Source organism: Pinus tabuliformis, chromosome 3_2 (genome assembly GCF_031772625.1).
Source record: "Pinus tabuliformis cultivar Carrire ecotype Pingquan chromosome 3_2, CPIR1, whole genome shotgun sequence".
NCBI lineage: Eukaryota > Viridiplantae > Streptophyta > Pinopsida > Pinales > Pinaceae > Pinus > Pinus tabuliformis.
In genome coordinates this window covers 1129576575-1129597444 of record NC_142302.1, presented here as the reverse complement: position 1 = coordinate 1129597444, position 20870 = coordinate 1129576575, and the positions used below count along the sequence as shown (strand labels likewise).

At 37.2% G+C, this 20870-nt stretch overlaps 1 protein-coding gene and 1 pseudogene across 1 annotated transcript; both read left to right on the top strand.

Moving 5' to 3' along the window:
* Positions 1–2014: 2014 nt before the first annotated feature.
* Positions 2015–3846, top strand: LOC149184654 (EP1-like glycoprotein 2). Its single transcript, XM_089417644.1, has one exon. It carries the CDS (start codon positions 2211–2213, stop codon positions 3651–3653), a length of 1443 nt encoding a protein of 480 aa, XP_089273770.1. The 5' UTR covers positions 2015–2210; the 3' UTR covers positions 3654–3846.
* Positions 3847–13265: 9419 nt separating this feature from the next.
* Positions 13266–14957, top strand: LOC149184653 (EP1-like glycoprotein 2; annotated as a pseudogene).
* The last annotated feature ends 5913 nt before the right edge of the window (positions 14958–20870 follow it).

The window sequence follows — 20870 nt, the reverse complement described above, 5'->3', positions numbered from 1 at the left end:
AGCTCCCCACCAATTTTTAGGAAACATGGGGGGACATCGGGGTCTTAAAAATGTATAAATATAAAATATAAATCGATGAATCATATAACTGAAACAAATTTAAAATGAGAAACATAAGTTAGTAGACTAGTGTAACTACTAGTCTACTAACTTACTAACAACGCACAATGAAAATAAATTATAAAATTATAAATGTTTAAACTTTTAAACTTTAAACCATATTGATGCTCCACTTCCAACTATGAACATTGAATACTGAATATTGAAATAAAATTAAAAAAGTAAGTCTGATACATCAAGAGTCAATTTTTTTAATTTTATTGAGTCAAAATAACATAAGAACATATCAAAAGATAAACGAGCATAATTTCTCAAGGTAATCCGTTCAACAAAGGAGCAGATAGAAGGATGCTTGGTGATGGAGACAGCGTTTTGTTCAACGAAGGAGCAGACAGAAGGCTGCTTGGCGATGGCGACAGTGTTCAGTGCAACGAAGGAGCAAACAAAAATTGGTGGGGAGCTTTTTGCGGCCTATGCAAAAGCTCCCCACCAATGTTTAGGAAATGTGGGGGGACATCGGGGTCTTAAAAACGTATAAATATAAAATATAAATCGATGAGTCATATAACTGAAACAAATTTAAAACGAAAAGCATGATCATTGATATCATTATCATATAAATTATAATCATACATCATACATGTAAGTTTGTAACTGTACAGTGTAACTACTAGTCGACTAACTTACTAACAATGCACAATGAAAATAAATTATAAAATTATAAATGTTTAAACTTTTAAACTTTAATCTTTAAACCATATTGACGTTCCAATTCCAACTATGAACATTGAATACTGAATATTGAAATAAAATTAAAAAAGTCAAGTCTGATACATCAAGAGTCAATTTTTTTAAGTTTATCGAGTCAAAATAACATAAGAACATATCAAAAGGTAAATGAGCATAATTGCTCAAGGTAATCCATTCAATGAAGGCGCAGATAGAAGGCTGCTTGGCGATGGCGGCAGCGTTTCGTTCAACGAAGGAGCATACAGAAGGCTGCTTGGTGATGGCGACAGTGTTCAGATCGACGAAGAGCAAACAAAAAATGAAATGTGAAATTAACATAACATAAACCCTTCCTGGTCGGTCAAAAAATATTAAAAATTACGATTTTTTTTGTTCCATAAGAAGAAAATGCAATTTTTTTCTAGGGAAACGACCCCTCAAGACCCCTTAAGACCCCTTTCGCCTAGGAAACGACCCCTTTCAAGTTTCCTCGCATACCCTGTTTTTGGGAGCGTGTGGAAACGACCCCCTCTTGTCCCCAAGTCCCTGGAGCGGGAGGGAGCTAGAAAACTCGACCCCTAAATGGGGGGACAAGATCCCATGGAACACTGGTAAGGAGTCCAATTCTCTTATTGTCTGGAGGTTATCTATGTTTCTTTGTCTTTTATTTCACATCTCAAACAACTCTAGCTATAGATGTAATCACCATGTATTCTCTGTTTTAAGTAATACAAAATGTTGTAGTTCACACAAAAAAATATTAGGTTGAATATAAGATGAAGTTAGCTTCAATATTTAAAAATAAAAATAAAAAACCATTTATTTATTTATGGAACGTAATTGAGCAAGATTTAATGTTCAAAAAGTCTTAGCTGGAGTAGTGTGGCACAATCTGGTCAAAAATTCAAATGTCATTTAACGTAACAAAATCAAAGTGTAAATGACGTGGCACCATCCGGAAACTTTGCTTATCAAGAAACAGCTAACGGCCACACACACTAAATATAGATTTGAGAAGGCAGCGGGTAATGATATACCTTTTACGTTACTTCGGTGCCACTGGACTCCACCACTGGCCGCCATTCTGGAATGAATGAATGACTACTGCAAACCAAAATTTATTTAAAAAATAAACAAACGTATCCTTCACTCTGGAAGATTGTATCTTTCCCAAAAACTGTGGATGCTCTCACATTTTTTATTCCATTCCACTGTATCCAGCTATCACCCGCCCCTCTGTATCTCACTCGCCTCAGAAATTTCTGGGTTGGTGGCATACAGACGATTCGCCGCGTGAATTTTTTCAACGCGCACTGTATGAATACAATATTTCTGGAATTCTTCCATCTATAAATTCCATTAACCAGAAGCCCTTTTTCATCCACATCCACAGTCTTCTTGAATCTCCCATTTTGATTTCAATGGCGAAGCTTGTGATCGCGCTGATGTTATCAGTGGCAGCTGTAGTATTTGTTCTTGTTCCTCCACTGGGAGCAAATGCAGCGCCATTTTTATGGCCAAAGGGCTATGTTCTTTCCAACACTCCGGTCTTACAACAACGGGAAGCCATGGAAGGAACCTTCAGAGTAGCAGTGGACAGTCAGGGAAAGACAATTGCAAGCGGAAATTACGCCTTGGGATTTCTGGATCACAACAACTCTGGAAAATTTACTTTGTCCATCGTCTTCAGCCCCTTTTCCTCTTCCCCCAAGGGCACCGAGTTCTGGAGCGTAAATCGAAACAGGCCTGTCGGAGAAAAGGCCAGGCTCGTGCGCACTGGTAAGGCCGGAATTTTGGTTCTCCTGGACTCCGACGGCACCCAAGTTTGGTCCTCCGGTAACTCAGTGGAGTCCATGGAATTATTCGAGAATGGAAACTGGAATCTATACAATACGACGAATGTGAATGCCCAGAATCTGGCTTCTTACACCGTCTGGTACAGTTGGCAACATCCCACCAATACGCTGACGATCGGGCAAATTCTTCGCACCGGGCAGAAGCTGGTGAGCAATGCCTCGCCCACCAATCCCTCAGAAGGGGATTTTTCGCTGGTGGTAGAGAAAGGGGGCGTGGTGCTTTATAAAGATAATTTGCCTTATTGGGTTTGGGGTTTCCCGGGTCTCAGCTATGAATTCATAAAGAATCCCTGCATTAATTCTGGAACTCTAATTGCTCAAGTTGTGTACGCCGGAAATCTGTTTGGTCTGAACAACATAGGAAGCGCATCGGCAACAGGCAGCTCTGGGAATAAGAATCTTTCATGCTCGCCCACTTCTTTTTCTGATACTCTGCCTTTCGGTACTTTCAGGTCGGGGGATCAATCCTCGCTAAGGTTTGTGAGATTGGACTCTGACGGGAACCTGAGAGCGTATGTGGCGCTGCCGATGAGGGGAATTCTTGGAGGCAATCCTCTGGTTTGGACGGTGGATTACGAGCTCTTCCCCTCGTGTTTCAACTGCAGTCTGCCGTCCGTCTGCGGGGCTTATGGCGTCTGCTCCAATGGTCAGTGCAGTTGCCCCGCGCCCGCCCTGTTTGAAATGAAGGAACAGTTTCAGCCCGACGCGGGTTGCTCGCCTCGGCTTCCTCTGAATTTGAATTGCAGAGGGAAGCAAGAAATGGTGGAAGTGAAAGGTGTGGATTATTACCCGACTAAGTTCTTCGTCGACCATAAAACATCTACTTCTTCTGCTTCTTGTAAGGCTCTGTGTCTCTCCAACTGCACCTGCGTCGCAGCCTTTTTCAGTTCTGGTTCGGCTTCCAGCACCTGCTTCTTGGCTTTCAACCGCCTGGACAGCCTGCACGTTGTAGTAGATCCGAACCGCAGGGCACTTCACACCGCTTTCGTCAAAGTACAGAAGGCCTGAAAGTGAACCAATGAGTTTAGTCAAGTAGCCCACTGTATACTGTACATTCAAAATAACATCGACTGAATCATGTATTAGTTTACTGTTTCCTGGGCAAGAGTTGAACACACCACCTCTCAACCTGTTTTATAATTTAAAATATTTTTTTATTAAAATTTTATTTATATAGGGAGAGATTTTAACATTTTATTTACTTATTTGGAATTACAACAAATCTAAGTTTGGGTTTTATTTAACTTAATATACTTTTAATTTTCCGTCCTCATTCGGCTTCACTTTTAATTTTTCGTCCTCATTCGGCTTCCAGTTCAATAAATTACTTTGCAGTGCTCGTTCAAATTACTTGTTGTGAACCAATAAATTACTTTGCAGTGCTCGTTCAAATTAGCATGGCCTGCATCATGTATGGGATTACAGTTTTCTGGTTTAAATCTCCATCGTAATAATCTTTTGTTCAAATTATTGTCTATAAATATGTGTCTTTCTCAACGTAGAGAGGTATTGCAACCAGGGGTTATAAGTCTTTCTCAACGTAGAGAGGTATTGCAACCAGGGGTTATAAGAATTAAATTTGCGTAATGATTTTAGGCTGTAGCCGTTATTCTTAAAGTTTGTAATATTTTTAAGCTATAGTCGTTATTCTTAAAGGTTATTCCAGTAATGGTGAAAATCAAATTTATTACCATTAATATATGCATTTAAATACATCTAGAACATATTTTGCACCTAGGGATTGTCATTTTACTTCAAACTTCATGTTTAGGGTATTATGGACATTGGTAGGGTTTCATCATTATAGATTTAGGGTCTCATTAATGTACTTGGCATGTGTATCTAGAGTTGTATCGTTGGGTCATGTTTCCATGTATCTTTTACATAGAGTTAGGGTATCTTTTATATAGATTTAGGTTTTTTTTGGATACATTACGATTTTTTTGCATAGGTTATTATCTAGGGAAAGCTATTTAGGATGTCACCTTATTGACATCAATGATAACTTTGACCAACACTTACTTCTAAAGCTAAATGACTATGAGGAGAAAGACACCACTGTAGCCCGTCACTAATGGAAGAAGTGAGATGTTGTCGCTCTGCAGCTCCCCAAAACTCACAAAATCTCTCTAGGTCTCGAACCCCAAATTTTACTCACATGCCATTTTTTCCTTTGAGAACATGGGAAAACAAGAAATACAATAAATAAATACCATTTTTGACAAACCTTAACTACCTTGCAGGGCCTTCATAAGGTCGACCCTTCCGCTCTTCTGAACACCAGACCACCATCGACAACCAACAACCACAACCACAACGTAGGACCTCCAACCACCAGCCTGACTCTAACATGTTTAATATAACTTTGTCGCACCCACTCTGCATGGGGGAGCATGCCACGTCACCCTGCCTCCCTCCACCCCTAGCATTATTGGCCTCGAGATCCAGTGGCGTGGTTGGCGCTCCCCCTGATCCCACTAACAATTTGATTTTCCACCCCCATCGGGGTGATGCTTTGTAAGATAATTAAATGAGTGCTTGTATATGAATTTTTATGAATGCTCATGAAGCACTTTGCAATGCCAATGGCATATATAGAATGTGTTTTGCTAATATGAATAGAAATATATGTTTTTTATTTTTATTTTTTATTTTTTTAATAGATTTAAGAAAATCTAGATGAAGTTAGACTTCTATGAATTTGGATTTTCTTGAATTAAGGTTATCAATATTGCATTTTTTTGTGGGGTAAAAAGCTCATGGGGGATTTCAAGAGATAACCTTTTCACATGGAGTGCCTTAACACGATACACTTATTCATCATCAGTCCAAAGCCTCATGAGCTCTATGAATATTATAATTTTAGATTAATAAAATTATATTTTTATTTTAAAAAACCACAAATACTTTTATTAAATACCCTTATTATAATGAGTCTATGCAATACTAACATTTTATAATTCTATTAATTCAAAATATTTATTATTCAATTTCAAATTAAAATTACTCATATTTTTTCCAATTATATTAAATTACTTAAATATAAATAAATAAATAAAACTAATTAGCTGAACAATATCTAAACAATAAAATATTTGACAATACAATTACAAGTAAAAATGTGATTTTTTTGTTGTTTAAAATACATTTTTGAATACATAAATAAATTTAGCATCCTAAAAACCCCTTTACATTGAATTTTACAAATTAAACAACTTAAACTTGAGGTTTTAAAAATCTTTATCAATATTAAAATTAATTAGAAAAATAATCATAAAAAATACCATTTTTTTTTATAAATTAAACTATATCTATTTATATTATATTTCGTATTAAACATGTTATGACACTAACAAAAATACATTGACAAAACTTTAAACCATAACATATATTTGTATTATGTTTCACATGAATGTGTTCCTTGTCATTTTTAAAAACAAATAATATGTTACATGTCATCATATTTTAAGTAGTGACCATAAAAAGGTACACTTTGAGAACTTTACGCTGTAACATATATTTTTATTAGGTTTCCTATTAAACAAATAATGTGTAATGTGTTACATGTCATTTTTTAAGATTATGTTAGGGATATAAAATAAAGATATATTTGAAAGAGACTATTTTATATAATTAGTAAAGCAATTGATGTTATTATTATTATAATATTTATTCTTTTTCTGTATGGTTCTGTATGGTATGTATGGTATGTTTGTTGGGTGTGAGTTAAATATAAGAAATATTTTTCAATTTAACAAAGTGTAATTTTAATTTTTAATTTTTTTTTTTGCAATTTATTTGATTAATGTTTATCTCTTATGGGATAAGATTGTAAATTTGGACATGTTAATGTCTAATGTCTCAAATAATGAGTCAAATAATGAGCCAACCTATATTAGTCACTTCAAATTTTGTTTTGGTTTTTATCAAGAGTACATGGGTCACATCAAATTTTGTTTTTGTTTTATTGCATTCCATAATTAAGTGAGTGAGACATCACATAATTAGGTAATTGATACATTTTTTTGTTAAAAAATTGTAGTTTTTTTTTTATATTAATTTAAAAAATTACTATTATAATTAATATGAAAAATGTTTAATAATTTTGTAAGCTAATTTTGTAATCTCCATAATAAATAACTTCTTTATATTTTTAAATTTATATGTTTATCGTCACTAAGTATGTTTACCATTTTATATTTACTTAATATAGTTATAACATTTAATATTTCAAAGAACATCCAAAACAAACTATATTAACACATTGTATTATTTCTTAATTTTTTAGGTTAAGATGTATATTAAATGATAATTTTCAACATACCGCAATGATACATTTTACAATTACATTTACAAAGCTTAGTTGCTAATTCTTTTAATATGCCACAATAATCAAATAGTTTCACTATTTAAAAAAAAACACAAATATAAACTACTATGTAGCACTTGTTTTTTTCCTTTTTGGATAACATTTCACTATCAATTACAAACATCAACTCTTTTATTTAATTTAAATTACAAATATCTCTTTAACTTATTTAAATTAAATAAAAGTGCACATTTATTTACATGGCACATACAATTAAATGAAATAAAAATATTTATTAATATTAAATATTTACTATATAACTTAAGTAAATAATAATACAATTACAAATAACTTAAACACAAAATTCCAAACAATTCCATATAAAGTATAATTAACTATATACATTAAACTATTAAACTATAAATTAATCTAAACAAAATTATAATCAAATATCAACACTTACCAAATAGTTTAAACAGTAAAATTCAAGATAACTATATTGGTACCACGTAGATCTACCCAAAAAGATGTGTTTTAACGATGAGGACTCTAATTAAACTATATATATATAATTTATTATTTTTAATTTTTAATTTTTAATTGTTTAATTTTAATAAGGAAAAAGGATATTGAAGGTCCATCCTTTTGCTCTCTTTGTTTACATGTTGAAGAAACCATGGAGCATTTGTGTCATTCCTCTTTTTCTTGAGGAAGTGTGGTCCTTTCTTCTCTCCACTTTTGGTATTGATAATCAGATTCTCGATAATTTAGTTGAGACATTAATACAATGAAAATTTTCAGCTTTTAAAAGTTTTGTTGTTAATTAAACATGGATATTGGCTACATGATTCATCCTTTGGAAACTGTGCAAAGAACGAATGTTATAAATTTTCAGAATAAGAAACTATTCTTGCAACTTCTTGGTCGGAGGATGATTAGATAGTTGATGCTATTGAGGTGGGGATCCTGCAACGTCTCAATTTATCACAAAACATGTGCATCCTTTCTAACAAACATCCTTGAGGTGCTCTTATCTTCGAATACATCTTTATCACCTCCCCCTGGTGGTTTCATTAAATTATGTTTTGATGGTGTCTCTAAGGTTAACCCAGGAGTTGCAAGATTTGGAGGTGTGCTCCACGATTAGAACTCAACTACATTGAGACTTTTTGCTCAGATTTTTGGTTTAGTTAGCAATAACATGGCTAAATTTTTAGCATTGGAGAAAGGTCTTTGTATAGCAATACGTGAACATTTTAAGTTATTGCAAGTTGATGGGGATTCACAATTGGCCATACAGTGTTTGTATCATCTATTAGATGGGCAACCTCTGGGTAAAATTTTTAAGAGTTGGAGGTTGGAAAACATAGTAGGTCGTATCAATGTTCTACTTCGACAATTGCATTACGTAATAATTAGGCACTCTAGACGATCAATGATGCAGTTGTTGATTTCTTAGCGAATTTGGGTTGTAAGTCTAGAACTTTGATATTAGATAAATGTTGGCCCCCTTCTGTACTGGTGGAAGGATTTGAACGCCTAAGAATGTTGCAGTAGAAAGATCGTCTAGTCCCTGATGGGGGTGTGATCAATGGAGGGAATGATGATCTCTTGGAAGATGTGTCGAACTTACATTTGTCTCTGTTTGGTAATGACATGGCAAGGGTTAGGTAAGAGGACTTAGGCTTTACACTCCACGTCCTTTCACTATAAATGCATGTTCATTGATATGGGATGGCAGAGGTACATTACGCAAGGGAGTGGAGATGAGGTTCATTCCTTAGCCTCTTGCACCTAGTTTCATGTTGTAGTGAGTGTTACAATCTTATGTCTCCCTATTGAGGATTTGGGCTTTGTTTGTGAGGAGGTAACTCTATTTGCAACTTCATTCATGTTGGTCAGTGTGTGGGGTTGATGTTTTTTGTTCTATATCCACATGGCACAGAGCTCGAGCCTATATTTGAATTGGTGGTTATATACCCAAGTTCGCCCCTCCTGGATAGTGAATTTAGAGGTATTTCTTATCTTTGTACAGTTATGATATGTGGATGTTAGTATCCAGGGCTTTTTTTTTGTGTGGCATTAAACCAGATGGTTTTCTAGATGTATCAACATTATAGGGTCAACATTTAATTTTGGTTTTACTAAGATTTATCTAGTTTATGGCTCTAAAGCTCCTTGGACTGGAGAGTTGGGATTGCCCAGTCAATTGTGGATCTTAATTGCTTCTTTAAATTTGGAACCACCTTGTTTATGTTATCATTTGTCCTTAGGGTTGGGTTTGGTCTTGTGGACTATTTAGGTATTCATAGTTTTCAAGTGCTGATATGGCAATGGAATTATCTATGTATTATGTCTTTAGAGTGTAGTGAATTCAAAAACCTTCCTCGAATTTGGGCCTCTAGCGTGGAATTTAGGGGGTGACCTAATTATCTTTCAGTCTGGTTTTGAAGGGGTGGTGGTTCGTCCGTTTGCTTGCTTTTATGGTTGTGGTACTCTCATTGTTTGTCTACATTGTTCTCTTCTAATGGCCACCATGTATCCTCGTCAGAGAATGGTGAGTAGAAGAGGATGTGCTAATAATGTTGGATTTAAACGTTGTGAGCCTTTTGCCTTCGACTCAGTGAAAACTTTGTTTGATTTTGTCCCCCTTGAAGTGTGTAAAGAAATTTTGTTGTTGGAATCAAAAGAGTCAGGGGATCACCCTAACTCGAAAGTTGTTGGTGATAGTCTGAAATGGGTTCTAGACTCGAGCATATTTCGAAAGAGGAGATTGTGTTTCCTACATTCTCTATCCTTGCATCAACAAATGGACACTCTGTTACGCTTGGTATTAAAGGACAAGAAAGTCGAAAATTATAATGTATTTTTTACGTTGGAGGACATCAAGTGTATTTTATAGAATCTCAGATATTGCCTTAATGACATTGACTCTTGCTTAAGACATCTGGAGAGTTATCCGGTGTTGGATTCAAACACAGGGGATCTCACTGTTTCTCTTGGAGATCCAATAGATCCACTAGTTAACAGTGACCCAAACCTTACTATTATTTCTTCAGACCTAGACTAGAATATGGTATCACAGTTTTGGCCTTTTATTGATGAGCATGTTTTAATGTCGCTAACGGTTTTATTTATCTTATTAATAGGGACATGTGGAGATATTGGGTCGTTTTTGTGGTCCTTTTAGTTTTTCACTTGTTTTGGTGTGAGCAAGCTTTTGCAATGTTTTTTTTTTGCTCATAATTCCTCACAGTTGGTTTGGTCGGTCAGCTCTTTGTTTCTTACCAATGTTGGATGCTTCTACTTTATTGGCTTCGTCAATTGGCATCAGTGGTTGACCTCTCGCTATATTGGACAAGTTTTTTGCGGCTGATGCAACTTGCAAGGACAACATTCTTGCAACCAGTGCAACTTGCAAGATTTTAACTATGTCTTAAATTTGTGGAGTGTTATCGCTGTTGATGTGGTTTCCTTTTGTGATTGGTTGTTAGGTTGTTGGTTAAAATTTTATTGTACCTATAGTCCAATAGTTGTCTCTGAATACTAAATGCATGGTGTTTGGTTTATTTCAATGTGTTTACACTTGTCTCGATTCCTAGGAGTATAGCTTCTAAACTACGTTTGTTAGGAGTCCAATTCTCTTATTGTCTGGAGGTTATCTATGTTTCTCTGTCTTTTATTTCACATCTTAGAAAACTCTAGCTATGGATGTAATCACCATGTATTCTCTCTTTTAAGTAATACAAAATGTTGTAGTTCACATAAAAATATTAGGTTGAATATAAGATGAAGTTAGCTTCAATATTAAAAAAAAAATAATAATAATACTATATTTATTTATGGGAGGTAATTGAGCAAGATTTAATGGTAAAAAAAAGTCTTAGCTAGAGTGGTGTGGTGAACAGCAGCCATATAAATTCAAGCCTCTAGAAACATGTTCTTTTTCTTTTTTTTTAGGTTGTTGTTCACGGACACCCTGGTCAACGGGTGGTGCTAAGTCCACGGAGTTTTTTTTAACGTTGTGGTTCACGGACACCCTGGTCAACGGGTGGCGCTACGTCCACGGAAAAATCTGGGCTGATCGACCCCGAAGGGAATCTAGCCCAGCGGCCAATGGGTGGCGCTACGTCCACAGAAAAATCTGGGTTGATCGACCCCGAAGGGAATCTAGCTCCACGGCCCACTAGCAAGGCCTGACCCCAAGGTGTTCAGAGAGATTGGATCCTGTAACCTCCCGATGATGAGGCACTGATTTTGACCAACTGAACTAACCCTTGAGGTTCTCTAGAAACATGTTCTAATTTTTTTTTTCTCAATAAGACTAATTCTATTATGGATACAAAAAGTTACAGCGAGGCAGTGGTCTTGAGAGTTCAGCCTGACGATGGCATTTTACAAAAACACATAAGATCAGTGCAGTTCTCCGACACATTACAGTTTTCCATAATGACCAGACTAGTACATTTTGACAGACAACACCCTGAGACTGACAGAAACATGGACAGACCCTGCCCAGAGACAGACAGAAACAGCTGATATATGTAGAAACGACACATTAACTTGCAAGAACCGGAGCCAAAACATAGCAACAAAACTAGAATAAGCTAGGCTAGTCATCATCTGTGGTATAGGGCTCCTCAACAACCAGACACCCGTACCGAAGAAGGTCCTCCGAGTCCGAATGAGGAGCAACCGAGCCGGTGGGATCGCCACGCACGGACACACCTGGGCTAGCGGGGTTTGCCAGAATTGGCGACGAAGCATCCTCCGAGATTGAGCGCAGGCGCTCCTCCGGGTTTGCAATTCTCTGCTCCACAGGTTCAATAGCTTGGGCTGCTCCCAAATTGTTGTTGTCGTCAAGCTTTTCAATGGAGACAGAAATAATAAAAATGGCATTGTCGAACGAGCAAGGGAAGCGATACCGCGCTGTCTGGTGAGCGGCAAGCTCACTTACCACCTCTCCTGATCTACCGCGACCCCTTCCTCTACCACTCCTCGTTGACGGAGGACTTCGCCGTTAAGGTTCCAGAGTGTCGGAGGAGCGCTGCGAGACAGATCGACCACCAGAGCCCCCCCTTCTACTCAGTAGCCTGACTCTTTCGCGCCGCATGTTGGCTTGTTGTGCGCTGGGTAATTGCAGAACCTCCCAATAACCATACAATCTCTGCACACTAACAGTGTTGTGAACCCCTGCATCGGGATGTAGAGAAACGCCCAGAACTACAGGTGAAACCTCGACGGTGGAATGCATTGGAGCTGGAATGCGATGAGCGTTTAAGGAGCAGCAAGACGTGGTGATAATGACGGCAGATGAACACCATAATGGCCGCATTAATGTGGTTATGCAGGCCCGTTCCCCTTCCCAAGTGAACTTACTCGTGGCGTATGCGAGCTGACAGATGCCCACATGAAACGCCGCCCGAATATCCTTCGAACATTTAATCACCCGCATCCAGGGAAAACATGTTCTAATTAGTCATCTACATTGTATAAAATATAATAATGACAAAAAAAAAAGATAATTTTTTTTTTTTTTTTTTAAAATGATTTTCACTTTCAATTTAATAAAAAATAAACATCTCCATAAAATTTAAACTAATAACCTCATAAAAATAAACTACATACAAAATAATTTTTTAAACAAAATATCATATTTATATCTTTTAAATTGATTGTAAAAATATAAAACGGTTTCACTTCTTTTTCTTTGAAAAGTACAGCTATATCCTTGCACATTTAAACTAATAACCTAATAAAAATAAACTACATACAAAATATAAAACCGTTTCCCTTCTTTTTCTTTGAAAGGTACAGCAATATCCTTGCACATTCCCTTATTTATTTAAGCAAAACAAAAATTCAAATGTCATTTAACGTAACAAAATCAAAGTGTAAATGACGTGGCACCATCTGGAAACTTTGCTTATCAAGAAACAGCCAACGGCCAGACACACACTAAATATAGATTTGAGAAGGCAGCGGGTAATGATATACCTTTACGTTACTTCGGTGCCACTGGACTCCACCACTGGCCGCCATTCTGGAATATGAATGAATGAATGACTACTGCAAACCAAAATTTATTTAAAAAGTAAACAAACGTATCCTTCACTCTGGAAGATTGTATCTTTCTCAAAAACTGTGGATGCTCTCACATTTTTTATTCCATTCCACTGTATCCAGCTATCATCCGCCCCTCTGTATCTCACTCGCCTCAGAAAATTTCTGGGTTGGTGGCATACAGACGATTCGCCGCGTGAATTTTTTCAACGCGCAATGAATACAATATTTCTGGAAGTCTTCCATCTATAAATTCCATTAACCAGAAGCCCTTTTTCATCCACATCCACATCCACAGTCTTCTTGAATCTCTCATTTTGATTTCAATGGCGAAGCTTGTGATGGCGCTGATGTTATCAGCGGCAGCTGTAGTATTTGTTCTTGTCCCTCCACTGGGAGCAAATGCAGCGCCATTTTTATGGCCAAAGGGCTATGTTCTTTCCAACACCCCGGCCTTACAGCAACGGGAAGCCATCGAAGGAACCTTCAGAGTAGCAGTGGACAGTCAGGGCAAGACAATTGCAAGCGGAAATTACGCCTTGGGATTTCTGGATCACAACTCCTCTGGCAAATTTACTTTGTCCATCGTCTTCAGCCCCTTTTCCTCTTCCCCCAAGGGCACCGAGTTCTGGAGCGCAAATCGAAACAGGCCTGTCGGAGAAAAGGCCAGGCTCGTGCGCACTGGTAAGGCCCGAATTTTGGTCCTCCTGGACTCCGACGGCACCCAAGTTTGGTCCTCCGGTAACTCAGTGGAGTCCATGGAATTATTCGAGAATGGAAACTGGAATCTATACAATACGACGAATGTAATGCCCAGAATCTGGCTTCTTACACCGTCTGGTACAGTTGGCAACATCCCACCAATACGCTGACGATCGGGCAAATTCTTCGCACCGGGCAGAAGCTGGTGAGCAATGCCTCGCCCACCAATCCCTCAGAAGGGGATTTTTCGCTGGTGGTAGAGAAAGGGGGCGTGGTGCTTTATAAAGATAATTTGCCTTATTGGGTTTGGGGTTTCCCGGGTCTCAGCTATGAATTCATAAAGAATCCCTGCATTAATTCTGGAACTCTAATTGCTCAAGTTGTGTACGCCGGAAATCTGTTTGGTCTGAACAACATAGGAAGCGCATCGGCAACAGGCAGCTCTGGGAATAAGAATCTTTCATGCTCGCCCACTTCTTTTTCTGATACTCTGCCTTTCGGTACTTTCAGGTCGGGGGATCAATCCTCGCTAAGGTTTGTGAGATTGGACTCTGACGGGAACCTGAGAGCGTATGTGGCGCTGCCGATGAGGGGAATTCTTGGAGGCGATCCTCTGGTTTGGACGGTGGATTACGAGCTCTTCCCCTCGTGTTTCAACTGCAGTCTGCCGTCCGTCTGCGGGGCTTATGGCGTCTGCTCCAATGGTCAGTGCAGTTGCCCCGCGCCCGCCTGTTTGAAATGAAGGAACAGTTTCAGCCCGACGCGGGTTGCTCGCCTCGGCTTCCTCTGAATTTGAATTGCAGAGGGAAGCAAGAAATGGTGGAAGTGAAAGGTGTGGATTATTACCCGACTAAGTTCTTCGTCGACCATAAAACATCTACTTCTTCCGCCTCCTGTCAGGCTCTGTGTCTCTCCAACTGCACCTGCGTCGCCGCCTTTTTCAGTTCTGATTCGGCTTCCAGCAGCTGCTTCTTGGCTTTCAACAGTCTGGACAGCCTGCACGTCGTGACGGATCCGAACCGTAGGGTACTCCACACCGCTTTTCTCAAAGTACAGAAGGCCTGAAAGTGAAGCAGTTGTCTTTTAGCGCACTGTACATTCAAAATAACTTGGACTGAATCTTGTATCAGTTTACTGTTTTCTCATTTTGGTATGAGAGAGATTTGAACACGCGACCTAAAATAACACACATATATATATTAAATTTTTATTTTTTAATTTGAACTCCAATTTTCATACGGACGAGTATCTGACCACTCCAATTTATCATTTAAATTAAATTTTAATTAAATTTTTGTGATTTCACATGAACGAAATTTGAACACTCGAACGAAATTTGTAGAACCATTTGACTTTCTATTAAAATAAAAAGTCACCTTCAACAAGTGCATTGAGATGCATTCAAAATATGCAAGTATATAGCAAGTATATATATATATATATATATATGTAAAAGTAGAAATATAGCAAGTACCTCTTTACCTCATTCTAACAGAAATATGGTTAGTATATCTTTGCGTCATTCTAACCATTACCATGATTAAAAAAAAAACAATTAATTTCTTTATTTATTTGGTTTGGTTTTTCCGTTTTTTTTTCTCAAATATAAAACTAATAATTTATGAACATCTTAAAAATTAATATAACTATATAAATTAAATAATCAATAAATATTTAAATATTTTAAAATTAGTAAATTATAAAAATTAAATGGCTAATTATTATTGATATTATTTATTCATTTTATGATAAATTGTATTTTTTTTTAAAATTGGAAGTTATAAAATAGCATTGAAAGCTTTATATCGGTTTTTCACATGGGAGACCCCACCAAAGCCAAAAAAATGAACTTTTTATAGAGGGCTACAACTAATGAACTTTTTATAGAGGGCTACAACATAACTAAGTAGTAGGATAGCCAAAACTTAGCATACAATAAAGAATAACAGGCCTAATCGGTCGACAGTAATTAGTGGGAAACAAAAAAACCAATATAACAGGGCCATGACACATTATCAAGCAAAGGGAAACAAAAAAACCAACATAACAGGACCATGACACATTATCAAGCAAATGGGTCACAATCCGTAGCAGCCACCTAGATGCGGTCTTTACTCATTATATATATGTGTGTGGGGAAAATTGTATTTCCTTCAAAATTGGGAGCTATAAAATAGCACTAAAAGTCTTAGGCTCGTTTCTCATAGGGGAGACCCCACCAAAGTAAAAAATGAACTCTTTGTAGAGAGGTACAAGATAACTAAGCAGTGCGATGACCAAAATTTAGCATACAATAGAGACTAACGGGGCTAATTGGTCGAAAGTAAATAGTGGGAACAAAAAACCATAATAAAAAGACCATGACACACTATCAAGCAAATGGGCCAGAACCCATAGCAACGACCTCAATGGGGTCTTTATTGCATTTGACAATGCCCCCCATTGAGAGAGGCATTCTTAGATGCTGCTCTATGCACTCCATCCGTCGATCCAAGTCCTTCACATGCTAGAGAAGATGCTCAAGAGAATGGAGAATGTTTGCCCAATGCTCATGTCGGTTCAAGTGAATTCTGCACAGGAGGAACTTCAAATGCCAATAAAGGTCCATTGTTTACATGTACTGATTAAATTTGCCACAAGTGTGTCTAGTATCAGGTACCTAATTTTCCAACTCAGCTAGAACCTTCGTGTTCGAGACATGAAGTCTGTGGGAGGAGCCTTCTCCCTCAACACTTGTAATCTCTTCCTAGATGGGCCCTAGAGTGAGACCTTGATAACGAGGTTGCTTCCTCCAAACAGTGATGCATATTTGTGTTGCCCATATGGGCCAGCTCTTAATAATAGGTCACTCCCTTGTGCACTCAGCCTCGATGACGAGGCATAGGGTAGGGATAGATAAACTAAAAGAGTCTAACAACAAAGAGGGGGAGAAAGAAGCAAAGTTGGCTCCAATGGGACACGACGTCATAGGAGCACACAGAGGGGGGTCAACATTGAGAGAATGACTAGCATGAGAAGCCATCCACACTCACTAGCCACAGGGAGAAAGACAACAGGGGAGTGATAATGTCCAACTGCAAAGGGCCTAGAGAGAGCGTTCCAACAGAGCGCGGAAACTAGGTGAGGGTGCCAGGAAAAGGAGCAAACAATGGTTACTTCAGTGGAGAGTGAAAGAGAGAGGAGCTAGGAGGAAATCAAGAAGAAAACTCTTAGGGACCAGTTACTGTGACGTGGAGAAGGCTTTAGAGAGTGGAAAATCTCGAGCTTAGGAGCTTCTCGAAACCTTGCCAATCTACAGAAGCATAGTGAACTAAAAAAGGAAAGCAAATAAAGATGGGAAAGAAATATAGCATCTGCAATGTTGTAGTTGGGACTGAGGTTGTATACCTTCAGTATGATAACAAATATGAAGTTGGAGGAATTGTTGTTTACCAAACCAAAGCATTGAGAACCAAGCAAATAGTAGGTAGCTAGTAGAAATCCTACATGTCCCAACTGTCTCCAAAGGTAAATTGCAATCCTTGCCAAATGACCATTAAAGCATTTGAATTACCATTAAGGGTCGACTGCATGCTAATCTAACATAAGGATGACATGCTTAGTGTCATAAAGACTAAATACATGTCAAAATAAAAAATAAATAAAAATAAAAAATTTAATTCTTATTATTATTATTATTATAAAAAGAATTAATATATGAGTAGTATATATATAAAACTGAGTTAATTAGGGTTATTTTTGGTGGTGGGGTAGAATAGTTGTTATCTTCCCCATCCATATTCAAATCCCCATTAGTGACATAATAAGCTACAATGCCTTGATAAATATTGTTGTAATGGCTTCCTCAACCTTCACAAGATTTTTAATCATAAATATTCACCTTTACTTTATTATGGAGATTCTTAATCTGTAAATAGATTTTGTTACACTACTATGGCTTCCTAATACCAATACCACACACTCAGAAAACTATAACTTATGTTTGATTATAGCAAAATTTTAAATTAATCAATTTAATTTAAAGAGCATAAAAGGCATAATTACTTTTGAAATAAATATGAACCTTTGAGATATAATTATTGTTAAAATTCTTCTAATTATTATTATTTATTTTATTTTATTTATTTATTTATTTTATTTTTTTGGAGATTAAATCTCTATCATCCAGTTTTTTGATTGTATATATGGATTCAGCACCATGTAGGGTAAGACAGAAGATACCCATCAAAATTGTGGTTTCAATAAATTCCTACGAGATTTTAGAGAAATTGACCAGAAAAATCCACCATAAAAATTTGCAAAAAATCACAGTAAAAACAACTCAAAAATATGATTTTCAACTCATTAGTCTCCATCTTCCTCTAATGTCACTGCAACTATGTCATTAAAATAACTCCTTACAATTTTCAATTTTCTTTCAAACAAGTCAACAAATAACCTTGCAATATACAAGAAGTTCGTGACCTTAAAAATCATAGAGAATATATAAACAATTTGAACCTAATGAGCGTTGAACAATGAAGAAAAGGCATTCTCAAGTCTCCAATGAGTCTGGCCAACCCGTTAGAGGTAGTCAGATAAAGATGGTACGGTAAAAGCAAAGCACCCATAGATTTTACATCATTCTAATTCGCAATACGATTGGCATTTACAAATAGTATTTTGACACGTGTTCCAAATTTTTCATTGACCCAATTTAGGGTCTCAGTGGCACTGTGAAGATATGTGGGTCCCACCACGACGAGGGGAACTGCCTATCAGGGGTTAAATTTGACGGGTGCCCTTACCCGTCAGAGAATTTTTTTATGACGGTTTTATTTTTAAATTGCCCATCACATGACTTTTAATATTTATTTGTACAAGTTTCATCTAATTTTTGCAAATTGTATTTATAATTGTTACAAAATTTCCATGCTTTGTTGTACCAATTAACTTAAGTGTCATTGCTACACTTTCATTTAAGATGTGTTGATGACACTTTTCTGTGATTTTTCCAGGTTGTTGGAATATAGAGCATGAACCTGAATGACAATTCTTTAGAGCTTTTCTCCTTTCTTCATCACCATATTTCATATAATGGCTCAGAATAAAGAATTTCCCATTCTTAATTTATTTTCTGGAAGATGCTTATAAATTATAAAGAGAGGATTATATTCAATCATTGAGTCTAGATAGCTGGTCACTGCTACTAGCCCCATTATTTTTCATTCAAGGGTAAATAAAACCTAGATGTCAACTCAATATAAGTAATTGAGGTCTCAGGTCTCGGTTCATAAAGGCTTTGGGTCCTAGATCACAAGTCCTAGACTTCTAAAGAATTTGTCTTCCTGTGACCAGACATGATCAAGTTCAGATCACCAAAGAGTTCATTGCACCTAGATAAGCCAGATACATTTGCTGCCTGGACGAAGGTGGGTGATCTGTGAACTCTTTGTGTGCTCCTGCATGCATAATAGTCCATTGAATCTAGACATAAATTAGCTGAATTGAAAACGGACACTAGCACAAATTCAACTAAATCAAGCTCTGATATGCAATTTGACACTGGAAGAAGATATCTCAAGTTCACCCAAATGGGTACAAATACTTGGAACTCCACCTCAAATGTTAGAAACCAAACAAGCAACCTTTAGCTTTGTAACATCAAGTTACATATCAGACATTCGTTTGGTTAGGCCTGTGCTAGTAAAATTCATTTTCAATAAATGACTAGTCCAGAATACTACGACCCTGAATTTAGTAATTTACTACATATTGGACAAAGGAAATTAAGCCGGGAGAAGCAATAAACACAGGAATCATGCTAAAGAACTCACTGCAAACCACCGAGTATTTGGCAGGTAGATTCCACATGGAAAATAACAATTAGAGATAAGAGAACGTGGAAGAGAAAGTATGGATGCTCTAGGGCAGAATTACAATGCTAAATATGAGGCGAGGTTCTCAGGGTGATAAGGTATTCAGTTCCCCCTGTTACCTCTGAAGAATCCTTTTGGAGTGGATGAATTGGTAGCAAAGGAGGAAGACACTATTCAGCAAGATAGTTCGAGAAAAAAAACCAGTCCTCAGTCATATTCTCATAAAAAATGGTAGCAAGTTTTATAACTATAATAATAGTGTTAACATAATAGTTCAGATTATTCCAATAAATTCCAGATGAAGCAAAATGCCCTAAAATTGCACTGGAAAACGACCCTGAGAATTCAAAAAGAAGGGGATTTGATAAACATTTGGGGTACTAAAATAATGAAAGAACTGTATACTTGCCTTTCTTCACAACGTTGTGATCGACCGTGAGAAGAACGACCTTGTCTCTGAGATTAGCATCCTGCAGCAGAGGCAACCTCAGATCGATCTCCACTTGGTCAATTCCATCCTCCATGCTGTAACCCACACCCAGCCCATTCTCTTAATTATACTTAGCCATAGTTCTTGATTAGTATTTCCTTGATTACTGATCCCTAGTTTGTTATGGGCATCGACCCTCTCGCTTAATTTATATATGCTCAATCCAGCCATCTTTACCAGCCACACCCCCAAATTCGTCGGTATTTGTCTAGGTTCGGTGGGATTTCAAGTAAACCGCGCTGTGGAGAACTTGCCTGCGGCGAAAGCCTTCGATCCCGAAAACCTTTTCGTTTCCAGTGATTGTGTCAACTCTGGCTTTTGGAATTTCGCGATAGCCATGAGGCACAGCTGAGCAATAACCGTTTGTAAAATAGAAATTTCAAACTGAAACCCCATGGGAGCTCGGTATTGCCCACAAGGCAGGAGCGATATAACTGTCTTTACTGTCACGTGTTCCCTCGGTTGTTCTCCTTATGTGCAGGACTCACATTTCTGTTTCGGATGTACAAAGTTCGAATCCCAGTCAAAAACCCCATAAGAATTCTCCTCTCGTTATCTGCCAGGACTCACATTTCTGTTCGAGAGATACTAAGTTCGAATCCCAGCCCCAATCCCAATATAAGCATTTCTATTCCTTACGCTGACGGCATAACCTATAAATTATTCAGACTGATGGATTGCACATTAAGGCGTAATCATGATACCACCTTTTACGCTGACCCCTTCTGATGGTCCGGTGTATATATATAATAATATATATATAAAAAAATTAAAACTGGTTAATTTTCAATGTACCCGTCAAT

Excerpts from the sequence above, each read along its gene's own strand:
- LOC149184654 (XM_089417644.1), top strand. The coding sequence starts at position 2,211 with ATGGCGAAGCTTGTGATCGCGCTGATGTTATCAGTGGCAGCTGTAGTA.